General features: G+C 21.4%; 1 protein-coding gene across 3 annotated transcripts in view; it reads left to right on the top strand.

Annotated features, from left to right (window-relative positions):
- Nucleotides 1–3,757: 3,757 nt before the first annotated feature.
- The window catches only part of LOC117178314, a 131,610-nt gene continuing 121,054 nt past the window's right edge, over nt 3,758–14,313 (top strand). For all 3 annotated transcript variants that reach the window (XM_033369695.1, XM_033369694.1, XM_033369696.1), the window contains exons 1-3: nt 3,758–3,868; nt 13,399–13,474; nt 13,553–13,666. In XM_033369695.1, coding sequence (XP_033225586.1) covers nt 13,457–13,474; nt 13,553–13,666 — 132 coding nt within the window. In that variant the 5' untranslated portion in view covers nt 3,758–3,868; nt 13,399–13,456. The remainder of the gene's footprint in view (nt 3,869–13,398; nt 13,475–13,552; nt 13,667–14,313) is intronic.

Genomic DNA, 14,313 nt, shown 5'->3' with positions numbered 1-14,313 from the left:
AATCTAAACCTTTTTTTATTTATTCCAGTCTTACAGACTCATTATGTATTATTTAGTTTAAAAATGTACTCCTAATTTTTTAAGTTAGACATGTGACTCTTATCCGATTCCTACTTTATTGACATTTTTTATCATACCAATTCCACATGAAAACAAGTTGAAAGTTTAAGAAAATAAAGAAAAGGGACTAAGGAACGTTTATGAACCAATACATATTTACAACTACAAGAACAAATAATTTTTGGAATTTTTTTTGTAACCAAAAATTAATTGGTAAATTAACTTTCCTTTGTCCCTTTTATTAATTTTTTGAAACTTTGAGCACAATATGACATTTCGTGTGGAATTGGTGATTTGGTATGAGTATGATAAAAGAAAAAAAGTGTCGGTAAAGTAGGAATTGGATAAGTGAGATATGCCCTTAAGGACAATTATTCAATGCCTACCTTACCGACTTCTTTTGAACAATACCATAGTTATGTACGAAATGAGATTTTTTATTTATTTTATTTATTTTATTTATTTTATTTATTTTATTTATTTTATTTATTTTTTGTTTGATTTTTTTTATTTTAATTAAAGATGCTTACTAACAATAATAATAAATTATTTTCTTTTAAATATACTTAAAAGTTTAGAGATAAGTTACTTACATTTGATTATTTTGAAATATTGAAGTTTGTAAATCGAAAAAACTCAATAGTGAATTTGTTCATAAAGTTTATTTAAACAATCATCAGTTGTTATTGAATGACTAATAATGATAACTAGGTGTCATTAACGAGTAATTTTTGTTCGATGCCGTAGAAAAAACTCAATTTATTCAAAAGTTTCAAAAACTTTTTTTCCAAATTTTGTTATTAAATAATAAATAAAAAATGACTTTGCAATAATCTGCTTGGATAAATTAATGCGGAATTTTGAAGTTTTTACTCTAAAAAAAGAGTTCAAATCGGGTAAAAATTGTCTTTAAAAAATCTATTTGTTTAGAAATTAAATAAACTAAACTAACCCGAATTAAACTAAATTAACTTAAGAAGCTAAACTAACCTAAACTAAATAAGCTGAATAAAACTAAACTAAATTAATCCGAAACTAACTAAATTAAACTAAATAAACTGAATAACACTAACATAAATGAACTGAATAAAACTGAATAGCCTAAACTATTCCAACCTAAATAAACCTCAACTAAACCATTCTAAATTATAACCTAAACTAACCTAAACTAACCTAAACTAACTGAACTAACCTAAACTAAACTAAATTAACATTAAATAAACTAACCGAAACTCACTTAAACTATTTGTACACAAGCTAAACTAAAATAAATCAAATGAACCGAATAAAACTAAATAAATCAAACTACGCAAACTTAAGTGAACCTAAACTATCCTAAACTAATCTAAACTAATTTACACTTAACTAAAATAAGCTAAGCCAACTTAAACTAAGTTTACCAAAGCTAAACTCTAATAAATCAAATTAACCGAATAAAACTAAATAAATTAAACTACACAAACTTAAGTAAACCTAAACTATCATTATCTAAACTGAACTAAATTTGCCTTGACTTAACTAAGCTAAACTGACTTAAACTAAGTTTATAAAAGCTAAACTCAAATAAATCAAATGAACCGAATAAAACGAAATTAATTAAACTACACAAACTTAAGTAAATCTAAACTATCCTAAACTAAACTATACTAGACTAAACTAAATAGATTAAATCAAACTAACCTGCACTAAACTAAACTAACCTAAACTAACTTTAATTAACCGTACCTAAAGTAAACTAAAATAAATAAAATGAACCGCATAAACTAAATACACGAATCTAAATTAAACTAAACAAACCTAAACTAACCTAAACTGAACTAAACTAAATAAACTAAATAAATTAAAAAACTAAACTAAACTTATCTAAACTGAACCAAACTAAATAAACTTGAGTTAAACTTGATTAGACTAACTAAACAAAAAATACTAAATAAAAATGAACTAAACGAATATAAACTAAATTAAATTAAACTGAACTAAACTAAAGTTATCTGAACTACACTAAACCAACTTAAACTAAACAAACCTAAACTGAAATATCCTAAACTAAATAAAACTGAACTAAACTTAAATAAAGTAAACTAACCTTACCTCAACTAAACGAATCTATACTAAACTAACCTAAAGCAAACTAAATAAACTGAATAAAGTTGAATAAGCTAAAAAATTAAACTAATCTGAACTAAACCATACTAAATAAACAGTATAAAAACTTGGAAGAATTAACTGTATAAAAATTAACTAAACTAACCTAAAATAAGCTTAACTAATATAAACTAATTTAAAATAAATTAACCTAAGCTAAACCAACCTAAAATGAAATAACGTAAACTAAAATAAATTAAACTTAAATTGAATAAACTAACATGACCTCAACTAAACTAACCTAAATTAGCATAAGCTAACCTAAACTAAACGAACCTTAACTTACTTAAAGTAACCTTACCTAAACTAAACTATTTTGAAATAAGCCAGCCTAAATAATTTAAATACAGTGAATAAAACTAAACAAAAATAAATAAAGTGGAATAAACTAGAAAATTAAACTGATCTGAATTAAACCAAACTAAATAAACAGTATAAAAACTTAATAGAATTAACTAAATAAAAACTTATATAAACTAAACTAACTTAAAATACACTAAATAAAGTTAATTAACTAAAAAACTAAACTAATCTAAATTAAACCGAACTAAATAAACTGAAAAAAACTTAATAAAATTAATAAAACTAAAAAAAACTAAATTAAACTAAATTAATCAAAGCTAAACTAACGTAAAATAAACTAAAATAAAGTAACCTAAACTAAAATAAAAGAACCTAAACTAAACTATTTATAACAAAATAAAATAACCTATACTAAACTAAACACATTTTTTGTTTTAATCGGGAAAAAATGCTATTGAAAATTATTAATTCAATTTTTCACTAAAACCATGGAAAATACGAAAAAAGATGAATAGACAAATATTGTTTGCCCATAAAAGGTCTAACAATTTATTGTTAACGATTTTTGTAAAGGACGTATAGTTTTTCTTTGATTCGTAAACCATAACATTGAAAATTTTAAAAATTAAATTTTTAGAAAACCAACAGTCTTTGACTTTTTTTTCGCGAAAAACGTTAGAGTATGTGTTCGGTAAAGCCGAAGGAGGTTAAAAAAAAGAGCATTCACATTCACTAAATAATTTGTCAATTATTAGCAGAGAAACTGTAAAATTCAAATGAAAGTAGTTACTTTTTAAAATAATTATTTTTTAAATCAGAATTTCACCTGGGTCATTGATACTGATCACTATTTTAGGTATTTAAAACAATGTCTACTATATTTAAACACGTTTGAGTCATAAAAACAACAATAGAGAAAAAACCAACAAACTGATATTTTCAACCAATAAGAGTGCTCATTTTATTCTTTCTGGACAGAGGTCTCTTTGTGATTGGTTAAAAACTAAGACACACAGAAAATATAACACAATTCATAATCTCTCATAAAATAAAAATACCAGAGATGATAAAAATTCTTTAAAAATCACCTCTTTTGTTCTATTTTCACATGAAATTTCAACTTATTTTATTAATAACTTTGTAAACAATCTTTGAATCATTTCTTTTTAAATATTTCAAATATTTCGCGCGTCTAGTTCAAGTGGAATTTCGAATTCACAGGTTGGCAGCATTGGCAAAGCAAAGTGTTTTGGCGAAGGAAAGAAAGAAAGAGTGCCGGTTTTTTCATACATCCTACAAAATAAACATTTTCGTCGCAGTTTTAAAGAGTTTTTTCGAGATCTTCGTAATCAAGAAACCGGTATGTCATAGATTTCGTGCTCCCTTAATTCAATAATTAACCCTAATCAATTTATTCTGTGTTCTATGATTGCGAGGTTAAAATTGACAGCCCGCTTCACAAAAAACGCCGTTGCTATTTTTCACGTGTTATATTGTTTAAAGAAAAATATTTCGAAAGTGTTTCAAAAAATTTTGTGCGATTTAGATTCGTTTTGATATACAATCGCTTTTATCAGAAAAAACATTTCTTCCACTTGTGCAATAAATATTTGTAACGAGTTTCGAACATTCTCGGTATCCGTATTTTCAACCGATTCTCCTTTTTTACTGAATTATCAATTATAATATTAGGTTTGAATATGATTTTTCATCGGTCAACTACTTATTTTATACAAATCCTATGTCCAGTTTGAGAAAATTCAATAATTTATTTACCTTCAACATTCTTTTACACGCGTTCTTTCGGTTTATTTTTTGCGATCTTCTTTTGTTGTGACATCTTTCGAAAGGATTCCCCACGCTTAACCTTTAAATTAATTGATCTATGGTTCGTATTTTAGAAAATAAAAAAAAACAGGCACATAAATCCTCTTTAATGAATTGGAGGAACGAAATTCTCGCATGATTTATTGCTTACTAGAGTGGTCCAATTTTTTTTAGAATTTTCATGTTTATTGATTTCAAATTTTTTCGAATACTTGGAAAAATGCGTTTAAAAAAATGATCTTTAGAGGCCGGACTAATGAGGTTTAACACGTATTTCCCATAAGAAAAAAAAGTTTTTTTTTTAATTTTATGCAGAATCGTCAATATTTATTATTATTATATTATTTATATTTTTAAACTTTTTAAAAATTGAACCAAAAACTTAAAAGACCAACAAAATTATTAATTTTTTATCAGAAAAATTAAATTTTCGAACTAATAATTTATTTTTAACGAAAAAAAGATCAATGCCTACCTGTTGAAAATTCAGCTATTTTTGTACAAAATTTAGTTAATTATTTTAAAATTTAATTATTTCATTAAAGTTTCAAGTTGAAATCCCAAAAAATAAATAAAATAATACAATTTTTAACAAGCTTTGATTTTATCTTTTAAAAGCTTTGATTATATTCTAAAATAATTAAAAATTTGAAAATATTTTCAATATTTTAATAAATGTGGATTTTGGAAAAATAAATAATTTTAAAACAGAATTTTTATCTGTTCAACAAAAAATATAATTTTTTAAACAAATAATTCTAAGAAAAAAAAGATGAATTCATAACTGTTGAAAATTAAACTTTTTTGCTAAAAGTTTACCTAATTGTTTAAAAATTTAATTATATTATTGAAAATTCTAATTCTGAAGTTCCAACCAATTAATAAAATAATACAATTTTCAACAAGCTTTGATTTGAACTTTTAGAAGCTGTAATTATGTTCTAAAATAATTTAAAATTTAAAAATATTAGCATTTTTTAAAGAAATGTGGATTTTGGAAGATTTTGAAATAAAATTTCGAAGCTTTTTAAGAATCCTGAAAGATTTGAAGAACAAATTGGAGATAATTTTTATTTTGAAAAAATAATTTTAAGCAAATATTTTAAAACATTTCGAATGATTTAGAAAATTCTGAAAAAAAATTAGAAGATTTTTGAAAAAACTTTTATTTTTGGCAACATTCCTAAATTTGAGGAAAAATTTAAGTTTAGCAAATATTTAGAAATTTTAAAAAGATTCAAAAATAATTTTAAACAGAATTTAAATCTGTTCAACAAAAAATTTAATTTTTTCAACAAATAAACTCTAACAAAAAAAAATGAATTCCTATCTGTTGAAAATTCAAATTTTTTGTTCATAATTTACCTAATTATATTAAAATTTAATTATTTCATTCAAATTTCAAGTTAAGGATCCAAAAAATTAATAAAATAATACAATTTTTAACATTCTTTTCAAATACATTTCGTACTTTTAGAAGCTTTGATTATATTTATAAAATAGTTTTAAATTTGAAAATATTTTCAATATTTTAATAAATGTGGATTTTGGAAAAATAAATAATTTTAAAACTGAATTTTCATCTGTACAACAAAAAATATAATTTTTTAAGCAAATAATTCTAACAAAAAAAAGATGAATTCATAACTGTTGAAAATTAAACTTTTTTGGTTAAAAACTTAATTATATTATTAAAAATTCTAATGTTGAAGTTCCAACAAATTAATAAAATAATATAATTTTTAAGAAGCTTTGAATTGAACTTTTAGATGCTTTGATTATATTGTAAAATAATTTCAAATTTGAAAATATTTTCATTTTTTTAATAAATGTGGATTTTGGAAGATTTTGAAAAAAAATTGAAGTTTTTTAAGGATCCTGAAAGGTTTGAAGAACGAATTGGAGCTAATTTTTATTTTGAAAAAATAATTTTAAGCAAATGATTTCGAAAATTCTAAAAAAAAAATTTGTAAGATTTTTGAAAAAAACTTTTAAAAATGTAATAAAAATTGTACATTCTTTTCAAACCCATTTCGTACTTTTAGAAGCTTTTATTACATTCTAAAATAATTTAAAATTTGAAAATATTTTCATTTTTTTTAATAAATGTGGGTTTTGGAATATTTCGAAGCTTTTTAAGAATCCTGAAAGGTTTAAAGAAAAAAGTTGAACTAATAATTTTAAGCAAATATTTTAAAACATTTCGAATGATTTCTAAAATTCTGGAAAAAATTTAGAAGATTTTAAAGCAAACTTTTTTAATTTTGGCAAGATTACTAAATTTGAGGAAAATTTCGAAGAAGTTTAGGAAATATTTAGAAATTTAAAAAATAATACTTTTAAACCTAATTTTATTCGTCCAACAACAAAATTAATTTTTCAAACAAATAATAAAATTCTAACAAAAAAAGGTGAATTCCTATCTGTTGAAAATGCAACTTTTTTTATTAAAAATTTACTTAATTACTTTAAAATTTAATTATATAAAGGAAATTTCAATTTGAAATTTTAACAAATTAATCAAATGAAATAATACAATTTTTAACAAGCTTTGATATCAAGGCCATTTTTTCAGAATTTTAAAAAATGTTACGAAATTTTTGAATTATTACAAAATACATTTTGAACTTTTAGAAGCTTTGATTATATTCTAAAATTATTAGAAATTTGAAAATATTTTCATTTTCTTATAAATGTGGATTTTGGAAGATTTTGAAGCTTTTTAAGGAGCTTGAAAGATTTGAAGAAAAAATTAGAAATAATTTTTTACTTTGAAAAAATAATTGTAAGCAAATATTTGTTAACATTTCGAATGATTTCTAAAATTCTGGAAAAATATTTAGAAGATTGTAAGTAAACTTTTTTAATTTTGGCAAGATTACTAAATTTGAGGAAAAATTCGAATAAGTTTAGGAATCGTTTAGAAATTTTAAAAAGTTACAAAAATAATTTTAAACTGAATTTTAATCTGTTGAACAAAAAATTTAATTTTTTAAACGACTAATTAAATTCTAACAAAAAAAGAATAATTCCTATCAGGTGAAAATTAAATTTTTTTCAAAATTTACTTAATTATTTTAAAATATAATTATTTCATTGGAATTTCAAGTAAAAGTTCCAACAAATTATTAAAATAAAATAATACAAATTTTTACCAGCTTTTATTTGAAGGACATTTATTTCATTTTTTCAGGATTTTAAAAAATTTAATAAAAATTTTGCATTCTTTTCAAATACATTTCGTCCTTTTAGAAGCTTTGATTATATTCGAAAATATTTTAAAATTTGAAAATATTTTCATTTTTTTAATAAATGTGGATTTTGGAAGATTTTGAAATAAAATTTTGAAGCTTTCGATAAATTGATAAAATATTTTATTTAAATAATATATTTTTAAATAAAAGAATACAATTTTTAACAAGGTTCGATTTTAAGGAAATTGATTGAATTTTTTCCAGAATTTAAAAATGTCGAGAAAACTTTTGAATTATTTTAAAACGCAATTCGAAGTTTTAGAAGCTTTGAATAGAGTCTAAACTATTTTAAAATTTGAAATTATTTCAGATTATTAATATATAGAATGCCGGAGGTTTTAAAATAAAATTTTGAAACTTTTAAGCAAAAATTTGAGCTAATTTTTCATTTAAAAAGAAAAATAAATAATTTTAAGCAAATATTTTAAATTTTAAGATTTAAAAGATTTAAAGCATATAATTAAGGTTTTTAAAAAATTTTAAAGTTTTCAAGAGAATAGCAAAAATTGTTGAAAAGATTTTTGGGAATCTTTTTATTCAACTTTTGAAAATTTTAATTACTTTATTGAAAATTCTAATGTTAAAAATTGAGTTCGAAGTTTCGATAAATTAAGAAAATATAATAAATTTTTTTATCAAAAATAAATTTTTAACAAGCTTTTATTAAAAAAATATTTATTTATTTTTTGACAGATTTAAAAAAATGTTACGAAAACTTTTGAATTGTTTTAAAACACAGTTCGAAATTTTAGAAGCTTTGAATAGATTCTAAAATAATTTTAAATTTTTTAATTTTTGCTTAAATAAATATAGATTTTTAGAGATTTTGAAGTAAAATTTTAAAGCTATAAATTTTTTATTTAAAAAAAAATAATGTTAAGAAAATGTTTAAAAAAATTTTTATCGTTTTTCAAAATTTTTCAAAAGAATGTAGGAAATTATAAAGCAAACTTTTTGAATTTTGGTAAGATTACTAATTTAAAAAAAATTCGAATAAGTTTAGGAGATATTTAAAGTTTTGATAGATACAAAATTAATTTTAAACTTAAAAATATTTAAACAAATTGAAAAAATGTAGATTTTCGAAGATTTAAAACGCAAAATTATTAAGCTTTTTCAGTATTCTAAGAGGTTTCAAGAGAATAGAAAAAATATTTAAAAAGATTTTTGGGAAAATTTTAATTCAACTATTGAATTTTGTATCTAAAAGTTTTACTTTAACAGAATTTTAAACTATTCAACAAGAAAATTAAATTCTAACAAAAAATAAGAATTCCTAACTCTATGGAAAATTCAACTTTTTGTTAATAATTTACTTAATTATTGAAAATCATAAAATTGAAAAAAAATCGATAAATTAATAAAATAACATAATAAAGTTTTTGATAAAAGAATACAATTTTTAACAAGCTTTGATTTTAAGGAAATTTATTTATTTTTTTCCATATTTTAAAAAATGTTACGAAAACTTGGAATTATTTTAAATCACAATTCGAAATTTTTTCATTTTTGCAAAATTACTACATTTTAGGAAAAATTCGAATAAGTTTAGGAGATATTTCAACAAATTTAAAACAAAATTTAGATTTTCGAAGATTTAAAAAGCAAAATTAAGAAGCTTTTTCAGAATTTGAAAAACTTTCAAGATAAGAAAAAAATGTCTAAGATTTCTGTGAAAATTTCTAACCATTTTTTCTTTTAAAAAATTATAATTATATTATATATTATTGTATAAATTGAAAAATAAATGGATTGAAAATTCTACTATTGAATTTTGAACCAAGGGGATGACTTAAACAGAATTTTAGACTTTAAAACAAAATAATTAAATTTTAACAAAAAAGATGAATTCCCAAATGTTGAAAATTCAATCTTTGTTGAAAATGTACTGAATTGTTTAAAAGTTTAATTATTTTATTGAAAATTCTAATGGCAAACATTCAATATGAAATTTCGACAAATTAATAGGCTTAAATAAAAAAATTTGTAATTAATACAATTTTTAACAACAAAAAAGTTAATTTTCAACTGTTGAACTTTAAACACTTGAATATGTAATAGTTTATTTAAAATGAGTTATTTCTAATTTTTTAAATCGCTTAAGATAACATTTATAATTTTGATTTAATCTTTATCAATGACGGATTTTTTCCTTGAAAAATCTAGATATTAAATAAATAATTAAATATTCATCTATTGAATTTTCCACAAATTTGATTTTTTGATTTTTCAAAATTCAAACGGTGAAAATTGCATAATCTTTTTTATTTTTATTTATTTTGTTAAAAAGTAATCCTTTTTTATTAAAAAATCAAAAAATTTTGTGTATTAAATTTTTCAAAATCGAATATTAAAAATGCAACAGTGAGTTCATCGTTTTTTACCAACATTTAATTATTTTTTTTGAAAAATCAGTTCTTTTTGTCGAAAAATAAACCGTTTTCTTAAGTATTCATACTTATTGATTCATCGAAACTATAACTTCAATTTTTAATCTTATAATTTTCAATAAAATAATTAAATTTTTCAACCATTTTTTCTATTTTCTTGAAAACTTTTCAAATTCTCAAAAACCTTCTTAATTATGTGTTTTAAATCTTTAACAATCTACTTCTGGTTTAAAATTTGTCGACATCTTTCTAAGTTTAAAATTATTTTTGTTTCTTTTTAAAAATTCTAAATATCTCCCAAACTTCTTCTGTTTTTTTTTTAATTTAGTAATCTTGCCAAAATGAAAAAGTTAGCTTTACAATCTTCTGCATTTTTTTCCAGAATTTTGGAAATCATTCGAAATGTTTTAAAATATTCTAAAATATTTTCTTAAATTATTATAAATTTTTAAATAAAAAATTAGCTCAAATTTTTCCTAAAAAGTACACAAAATTGTATTTTAAAATCTCCGACATTCTATGTAATAATAATTCCAAATTTTTAATTATTTAAAAATCTATTCAAAGCTTCTAAAACTTCGAATTGTGTTTTAAAATAATTCAAAAGTTTTCACGACATTTTAGAACTTCTGGAAAAAATTTAATCAAACCTTGTTAAAAATTGTATTATTTTTAAGTAAAACTTGAATTTTTAAAATTAGAATTTTCAATAATATAATTAAATTTGTAAACAATTAGGTAAATTTTTAACAAAAAAAGTTTAATTTTCAACAGATATGAATTCATCTTTTTTTGTTAGAATTTAATTATATGTTTAAAAAATTAATTTTTTTGTTGAACAAATTAAAGTTCGGTTTAAAATTATTTTTGTATCTTTATTAAATTTCTAAATATTTCCTAAACTTCTTCGAATTTTTCTTAAAATTTAGTAATCTTGCCAAAATTAAAAAAGTTTGCTTTAAAATCTTCTGATTTTTTTCTAGAATTTTAGAAATCATTCAAAATGTTTAAAAATATTTGCTTACAATTATTTTTTCAAAATAAAAAATTAGTTCATATTTTTGCTCAAACTTTTCAGGCTCCTTAAAAAGCTTCAAAATTTTATTTAAAAATCTTCCAAGATCCAGATTTATTAAAAAAATGAAAATATTTTCAAATTTGAAATTATTTTAGAATATATTCAAAGCTTCTGAAAGTACGAAATGTATTTTGAAAGAATTAAAAATTTTCATAACATTTTTTAAAATCCTGAAAAAATGAAGTAAATGGCCTTCAAATCAAAGCTTGTTAAGAAATGTATCATTTTATTAATTTGTTAGATCTTCAACTTGAAATTTGAATGAAATAATTAAATTTTAAAATAATTAAGTAAATTTTAAACAAAAGAAGTTCAATTTTCAACAGATAGTAATTCATTTTTTTCTAGAATTTAATTATATGCTTAAAAATGTATGTATTTGTTTTACAGTTTAAAATTCGGTTTAAAATTATTTTTCTATATTTTTTTAAATTTCTAAATATTTTCTAAACTTCTTCGAATTTTTCCTCAAATTAGTAACCTTGCCAAAACTGAAAAAGTTTGCTTTAAAATCTTCTAAATTTTTTTCCAGAATTTTAGAAATCATTCGAAATGTTTTAAAATATTTGCTTACAATTATTTTTTCAAAATAAAAAATGAGTTAAAATTTTTTCTTTAAACCTTTCAAGCTGCTGAAAAAGCTTCAAAATTTTATTTAAAAATCTTCGAAAATCAATATTTATTATAAAAATTATTATATTTCCAAATTTTAAATTATTTTAGAATATAATTAAAGCTTCTAAAAGTTCAAATCAAAATTTAAAAAAAATTGTCTTATTTTATTAATAGTTTGGAATTTCAACTTCAAATTTCAATGAAATAATTAAATTTTGAAATAATTAAGTAAATTTTTAACAAAAATAGCTGAATTTTCAACAGATAGGCATTGGGTCTTTTTTTTTTTTGTTAAAATTCAATTATTTGTTTGAAAATTTAATTTTTCTGATAAAAAATAAGAAATTCTGTTAATCTTTAAAGTTTCCAAAGTATTTAAAGTTTTGGGTTCAAATTTTAAACAGTTAAAAAATAGAAATAATAGTATAGTAATAAATATTGACGATTTTGCATAAAATTTAAAAAAAATTCTTTTTTTCTTATGGGAAATACGTGTTAAACTTCATTATTGCGGTCTCTTAACATCAGTTTTTAAACCCATTTTTTCAAATATAATAAAATTTTTATCAAAAAATGATGAATTTTAAATTGCTGCAAATTAAAAAAAAACGTTCTTATGAATTCGAGAGTTTAATATTTGATTGTTTATTCCGAATGGGTTTTTTAGAATTTTCTTTTTCTTTTACTTTAGATAAAAATAATAATTTTAATTTAACACTTATTAATGGTGGCTTTTTTTTATTTCTAAAAAGATTCTTTGCAATTCTAGTCGTGAACATTTAGAAAAAAAAATCATTCCAAATATCCATCACTTGCAATATCACAAATGTTATATTTCGATTTCAACTTTTTTTATGTTAAACTAAGTTGTTAACTTTTTCCAGTATTATTCACTAATATCAATTAATTAAATTTTTTATTTGAAGTCTTCCTTTTTTATACGTATATTTTTAATTTCGAGAATTTTAGAATGCAGTTTTACGAACAATTAAAACTAAGTTTTTTTTTGAGAATTCAACCTTTTTGTTAAAAAATTTTTTTAAGATGATCAGCTTTAAATATATATTAATTATTGTCGAAATAGAACTGCAGTGCGAGTAGGTATTCAAAGTTAAACGATAATTGATTTTACAAGACGTTTCTAATTTTAGACTTTTTTAAAAAGAATTTTAGACTTTGAAGATTAAAAAAATTTAATTTGTAAGCCAAAAACGTTGAATTTTGATTTATAAATAATTGTTCACGAATTGGTAATTTAAAACGAACTAAAATTGAAATAGTTGAAAATGTAATTTTAAAAAGTGATAGAAAAAAAATTAATCTTTTAATTTTTGTGACAAAATTGCTTAACATGATAAAATTTGGAAATTGTCAAATTTAATTATTCATTTTTGGATTTATCAATTTATAAACATTTTCAGCTCAACGGTATTTAATTTAAAATTGTTTAATTGAAAAGTGTAAAAGCTTCCATTTTACACGTGTAAGTTATTGATCATTGGAATTAAACAAATTTGAAGCTTTTTAATTAGTTCAAATAAACAAATATAATTTTGATTTTGCAGAAATTAAAAAAAAATCAAATCATTAAACAATTTAAAACATTGATTTTAAGTTAGGTTTTAAAGTTGCGCAGAAAATAGTTTTCAAAATAAATAGTTTAAAATACTATTTTGCAAACTCATCATTCTGACTATTATTTATTTCATTAGATTTTTAATTACAGAAAATTAAAATCTCCATCTTCAGGATTAAATGGGTTAGATTCTGAAATTCGATGTAAAATGATCACCACAATGGCAGTGAGTTATTTATTTCCATGCTCTTTTGATCATTTATCCTTTACCAATAAAACAATTGAAATCGGAAAATCTTTTCAGCAACTGGAAACGACGTTACGGAATGCGTCGACGGCTTATATATCCGAGAAAAAGCATACGGCCGCTACTCACTATAAAGCCGCACTCGAATATGTAACTGATAATCACATGGAGGTATGCAGATATTCATTTTTAAACATCAAAAGACCATAAAATATTTCAAAAATTTTGGATATATATTTAAAAAAAAAAGCATAAGGCGTTATAAAATAAAGCCTTCTTAAAAAAGAGTGTCTACCTGACCGGGAAATCGGAAAAAAAAACCCGGAATTTGTTTCAGTGGCCGGGATTTTTCATTCGATTATACTAAAATTAATGTTTAAGGGCATGTGAAACAGCTAAATACCTATATTACCGACCACAGTTTTTCAGTTCACTGAATGTTTTTTTGAACCTCAGAACTTTTTTTGTAAATAAAATATCGAGCTGAAACTTTGGGAAATGTATTAGAGCACAATAAAGTACGTTTAGGTACTGCATTTTGGTAGGAACTTCACTGAAAATTATTTCAACTTTTTTCTGAACCTCAACATTTTTTGAACGTTCGAACTTTTTTCATACATAAATTTCGGTCTCAAACTTTGAGAAATGCAAGAGCCGAAAGAAAACTACGTTTAAGTACAAAGCTTAATAATAAAAGATGTAAAAATATATATTTTAACAATTAATTCCAACGGCATCAGTCGGTAACGGTGTACACGAAAATACGAACTCTCTAGAGCCTCGTCTAGTGGCCGCCAGGTTTCGTATTTTCGTGTACA

The sequence above is a fragment of the Belonocnema kinseyi genome, chromosome 8 (assembly GCF_010883055.1).
Source record: "Belonocnema kinseyi isolate 2016_QV_RU_SX_M_011 chromosome 8, B_treatae_v1, whole genome shotgun sequence".
Taxonomy (NCBI): domain Eukaryota; kingdom Metazoa; phylum Arthropoda; class Insecta; order Hymenoptera; family Cynipidae; genus Belonocnema; species Belonocnema kinseyi.
The sequence above is the reverse complement of the archived record's forward strand: the minus strand, read 5'-3'. Positions and strand labels throughout refer to the sequence as shown.